General features: G+C 37.9%; 1 protein-coding gene across 1 annotated transcript in view; it reads right to left on the bottom strand.

Moving 5' to 3' along the window:
• PLCL1 (phospholipase C like 1 (inactive)) overlaps positions 1-6,000 on the bottom strand; it is a 472,369-nt gene that overhangs the window by 136,272 nt on the left and 330,097 nt on the right. Inside the window, 2 exon segments of the mRNA XM_082261768.1 lie at positions 3-14; positions 16-2,181. Of these exon segments, the coding sequence (XP_082117894.1) occupies positions 3-14; positions 16-2,181 (2,178 nt within the window).

The raw sequence follows: 6,000 nt of genomic DNA, 5'->3' as shown, positions 1-6,000 counted from the left end.
AATTCATCGCCAATGGTAGTCATCATCAAGAACCATGAAACGCACCATCGCTAACTCTGGAAGGTTTATTTGGAATTCAAAACTCTCATCAAAAATTGGGTTGTCCCCATTTTGCTGCACTGTTTTAGTCCTTTGTTCAGCACAGTCTGCAGGAATACCATGAATTTCAATGCAAACATATGGGTCAATAACATCTCCTTTTGCACATGCACCTTTTGGCTTTGGAAAGCTTTGTCCGCTGATGACTTTAATGTGGAGAACCTGAGGGGATACACCAGGCACAACACCTTTGGTGTTTGCACTGAAATAAGATACTTCATCTCGCATAACGGATGGTCGAAGGACATAACCACACCCACCATTCTGAAGAAACCAGCCAATATTGAGATCCATCATTGGGCCTGGGGTCTGATAGTTCATAGCAACAATCTGACAACCGCAGTTCCAAAAATCCTGTGGGTTCATATTACTTGAATCTATCCGCATTGGACTTGGATACACCCTTGATAAAAACTTTTTATTATAGTTTACAAAGTCTTCTGGATACTCATTAGCAATCCTACTAGCCTGACTCTCACTAAATGAGCAAATCTCTCCATAGCTTTGGCTTTTCATAGAGACATCAAAATCTTTGTATTGCACGGATTTACAAATAGATACTAAGTCAGATAGCTCTCTACAAAGCTTGATCAGTCTCTGTTCACCAAAGTAGTCCTCCGACATTCTTCGGGACATTTCAGCTTCCTCGTCTTCATCTGTCACTTCTCCTTCTAAGAGGTCAAAATCTGAAGGCAACTTCTTGCCTTTTACAATAACTTTCTTCTTTAACTTTTCAGGAGATGGAAGATAGGACTCTGCTGGCATAGGCATTTCAGTGTACAGTTTGCTTCCAAAGATCTTCTTCATATGTTGCACCATGACTTTTTGCTGCTGTATTGAGCAGTGGTTTCCAATGCACAGAATAAGAGGGTACTCAGAGGAGATGAAGGCATATTTGTTTACAACCTCTATGACATTACGAAAGGCCAGTGGTGAAGTCATACTGTTTCGATTGCAGATGATGGGCTCATTGTCTGGTCCATCACTGACATCCAGTTCAATGCTTCTACATGCCATTTTTAGAGCCCTCACATAGCCATTTATATCTGCTGGACCTCTAAATTGGTCCTCAATTAAGTATGTATTGTGTGAGGAGTTAATATAGTAGTGTGATAGTGGTTGTGTCATGTCCTGGTTAACCTTTTTGTGGACTGGATCAAATATATCACATTCTGGGGACAGCAGATACTTGGTAAATCCATCAATGGTTAGAAACCCCTTTGCTCGACCTTCCTGAGTTAGTTCATACTTTTGTATTATATCCAAACACATTTGTTCATTCACCTGAGTCATGCCTTGTTCAGATTCTAAAAATAACAACAAATCATTTGCATCTAAATATTCTTTGTTTTTTGAAATCTGAACCAGTAAAAAATATACTTCTGGCCTTGTGCAAAGGTCACTAAAGGCTTCACAGAATTCTTCTTTGGTCACTCTGGTGGTAAGCTTTTCTTTACTCTTTTGGATTTCCTTAAACTTTAATCTAACCTTTGATTCTTTGATAGCAGGGGAAAGTTGTTTAATCAGCTCAACTGCTGTATCTTCCAACATAATTCCATTTCCATCAACATCGGCAGCCACAAAAACAGACTTTAGCCACGTAAACCTTGGGGTGTTCTGACCACCTTCAACCAAGTCCAGTGGCTGCTTACTGTGAGAAACCAAATACCTGAGACCTGACACCCAAATGTTGGCCACATCAGCAGAATTTGCCACTAAATCCAAGGATTCGTAGTTCTCTCCATGGATTATTGAGAAAGCACTGTCCTCACAAATTTGGTCAGCTAGTCCATTATTCCTGAATGTTTCAGTGTTCTTGCCAAGTCGTATTTCTTTGATGGCACAGATATCCAACTTAGCCTTTTCAGGATCTTTCTTAGATGGCTCCCAGCGTAAGGCCTGCAAATCAGTATCAAGTGTGAAGAACCGACTATAGATGCGGGAGTTTGGGCGGACCTTCTTCAGTTCACAACCCCCTTGCATGAAGCTAATACAGTCACTGGCACTGCTTATCTTCTTCTCTGATGGCATGCTACTGAATGATACGGTCTTCTTTCTGCCAGGCTTTTGACTTGCAGGATCCTAAAGAAAAAAATCAAGATAAAAAAGGTAAATCGAGACAGATCAAATTACATTGTCCTGAATTTAGAGTATTAATAATATATTTAAACAGCAGGCCATTGAAACTATTAATGATTTCCTTTAAACTGAGAAATGTATGCAATTCAAAAGGTACAAATAGAAAACAACAGAGTTTAACCAAACGTATTTTCAATTATGTGAAAATTGAACTTTGGGCACGAAAACGTATTATTTAAATATATTTCTCAATAGCCACAAAGGATATAATATAAATTCACTTTGTGCATACTAAATGCCTTTGTAAACCCAGATATTCCTTTCAAAAGTAGCAACGACATCATCACTGTGCTGTACATAGCATTTGAAGAGACCAGCGCTTTGGGAGGGGCACAGCTGTTTCACCCATTACAATTGCAGACAACTATAGGAGGGGCGTAGACAAGACTAGGAACCCTGTACAAGGAAAGAGAGCAGCGGTGACCAGTCTTGATTACAGGAAGCTGCACAGAGGCAGTTTCACACTGGAAAACTACACAGACCTGGAAGATATACACAAAGCAGGCCAGGAGAAGAGTGCACAAGCCAAATGTATTTAGACAATATTTGCTTATCCCAGAGTTCAGCTTGAAGTATTATCATTGCAGTACTTCATTGAAAAACTTTGACTTGTGAAGAACACAGTTAAAAAAGGACTAAACACAATGTGAAGATTTAAGACTGTGTCTTAATGAATTTCACCTTTACTCTATAATTCTAATTACGAACAATTTTAGATATAATTCTAATTATGAGCATGTCAAGAGTAAAGTGACATTAAACCCAAACTTTTTCTGTGTGCTTATTTTTTAAAATGAAATTTGTGGGCTGAACCATGCGGGGTGGCTCCAGATTTGTTATTAACATCCCCCTTCCAGTTCATCATTTTCAAGACGTATAATGGCTAAAATGTTGACTGTTAATTCTTTCAATAAAATTTGATTTCTTAATCTTTTTTTTTTTTTTTTATTTAATCTTTTTATTAATTTTTCATAACCAACAAGTCATACAAAACATATAAAAATAGTAATCACAATATCAAAATCTATGATCTATAGTAAATAAAGAAAAGGAAAAGAAAGAAAAAAATATTTTTACCAGTAGAAAACTTCCTGAAATTACATCTGCGGGATGTGTCAGAGGTTTCTAGCTTATTGTACACTGCCGTGTGCAGCAATTGAAATATCCTCAAGCAACTAGTTTTTATCCAAACTAGAGCAGTAGGAAAGCCGGGCCGGGGCTTCTTTGTCCTGACTGGACATCAGATGACATCCTTTAGAATAAGCCATTGTGCAGCGTGGCGATCGGTGGTGTGTTGCCTGGACTTTGATATATGCTCTTTACCGCATGATCAGCTGTGTCCAATCACAGCTGATCATAGTGTAAATAGGAAGTGCCTGGCATGGGTAGAGGAGAGACAATAAGCTGCTCTCCCCAAAAAGGGGGGGGGGTCTGTGCTCATAATCAGTGTACCCCTATCAGTGATGCCTTCCTGAGCCCCCCCCCCCAGTAAAGCCCACCTGTGTCCACCAGGGATGCCAATCAGTGCCCACCAGTGGTGCCAATATCTATCAGTGCTGCCTATCAGTGCAGCTTATCAGTGCCTCCTAATAGTGCCCATAAAGCCTGCCCATTAGTGTCCATAAAGGTTTCCCATCAATGCTGCCTATCAGTGTCCATCAGTGCTGCATATTAGTGCCTCCTAATCAGCGTAGCCTACTAGTGCACATTAGCGCAGCCTGATCAGCGCACATCAGCAAAGGAGAAAATTACTTTTTTACAAAATTTTGTAACAGAAACGAAGAAAATATTTCTGTCTTTTTTCATTTAACAAAAAAAAAAACTTAGTGTTGAGTAAATACCACCAAAAGAAAGCTGTATCTGTCTCCAAAAAAATTATAAAAATGTAATTTGGTTACTGAGTTGCATGACCATACAGCTGTCATTCAAAGTGCGACAGAGATGAAAGCTGAAAATTGGCCTGAGCAGGAAGAGGGTAAAGTGCCCAGTATTGAAGTGGCTAAAAAGACATTTGAAAACGCCATTTTAGTCTTGAATTCATACTGTTGCTTAAAATAGTATATTCACTTATACATTTGAATGGCATCTTTGTGTCTATTGACACTTGATATTCAGGGGTTTTTTTCTTTTTTTGTAGGGGATATACTGAAAGATGAAACATTAACTATACCACTTATTATCCAGAAGAAGGTACTTTGCATGAACTGACTTTCCCTTTCAATAACTTAAATAGATATGTTTGCTAAAGCTTCATCCTAAGTATTTATGAATTTGGAATCAAAATAATTTATTTATGTTCTAAAAGACAATGTTTTTTATATATAAAGTGTCAAGTCCCCTGTCTGAATTGTATATTGGTCTTTGTCCCTACTAGGTAGATTCACCCTTCCTGTTTATCCTTGTTACCAATGTTAGCAGGGAAAAAGAGATGGGAGAATTCAAGATTTTTACATTTGTCATCTGAAAAAAGGTAAGGGGAAATGGTCTTATGGGGACACGTGTTCCAGTGACAACTGTATAGGAGGAGAGAGTCTCTCATTTTGGAGATTCCCTCTCTTCTTATTGTGGCTCCAAGACAGAAAATAAAGGGTAATCTGCTTAATGGGACACAGACAGAAAAAAAAACCTGACAAATTTCAGATAACACCTGAAAATCCATATACGAAAAGCGTGTGCTACTTCCTGAACATAAATGCAAATACAAACCAAGCGTTCACCATAATAATCAAAGGAAAAGATTATATCAACGTTACATATATAAATAGTGAGATAAGTGCACTTAGTGAAACATTCCATATATAAATAGTGAAAAATGTAATCAAACTATTAAAATATATAAAATGGTGACATTTACAAAGTCCATTCATCAGTCTTCAAAGGTGCTGGTGTGGAAGGATGGGCGCCACAATAAAGAAAGGCTTACGTGCAGCTCAGCCCCAATGTGAGAACAGGGACTGCCTACCAAATTTTGCTGACTGCTCTTTCACTGAGTGGTCAAAAGCATGCTGAATGATAAAAATTATCACAGATCAAGCTGGAAGATCTATTCAGTTCCCAAACAATGATCCAGAGTTCTCCCCATATGGCATGTATTAAATGTAAATGTAAAACAGATGGGAAAACGATCCCAATAATGTAAAATCACAAGAAAGGCTGCTTACCGGACTCCAGTGACCCTCAATCTCTGAGTGGTCTGCTGCACTTAAATTATACACTTGGTTTGTATTTGCATTCATGTTTACGGAGTAACACAGCACACTTTTCTTATATGCATCTTGTAATATTCAGTGTCTGAGTACTAATGCAAGCAGCTTCCTGTCTATCAATCTTTACCTGCGTGGCTATATTCCCCTTTGATGTTTAGCACCTGCAAGCAGGCTATTACCCAAATCATGTGATTAGCATGAAAGACAACCATGGTTATCACACAGAAGCTGAAAGTTCATTAACAAAATAAATCATATAGATGGCACATGCAAATGCAGCCTAAAATGTCAGCATGTCTCTTTTTAATACTGTAAATGTCAGATACAATTACAATATTAGGAAATAAATTATTATTAACAATTATTTAATAAACACATTTTTGTCCATCTCTCAGCCTAAAAATAATAAAACAAAACCTAAAGCAATATGTTTAGCAAAACAATATGCCCAATAAATTCTCTATATGTAAACATCCTTTGGTTAGGCAAATTATTCACATTAACCAATGCTGCTAAATTTGATCATCTACCTCTGGTCATTAAAGAGTTAACCATT

Source organism: Pelophylax lessonae (assembly GCF_965119305.1).
Source record: "Pelophylax lessonae genome assembly, chromosome: 6".
Taxonomy (NCBI): domain Eukaryota; kingdom Metazoa; phylum Chordata; class Amphibia; order Anura; family Ranidae; genus Pelophylax; species Pelophylax lessonae.
Note: the sequence above shows the minus strand (reverse complement) of the source record. Positions and strands in the feature narration are given on the sequence as shown.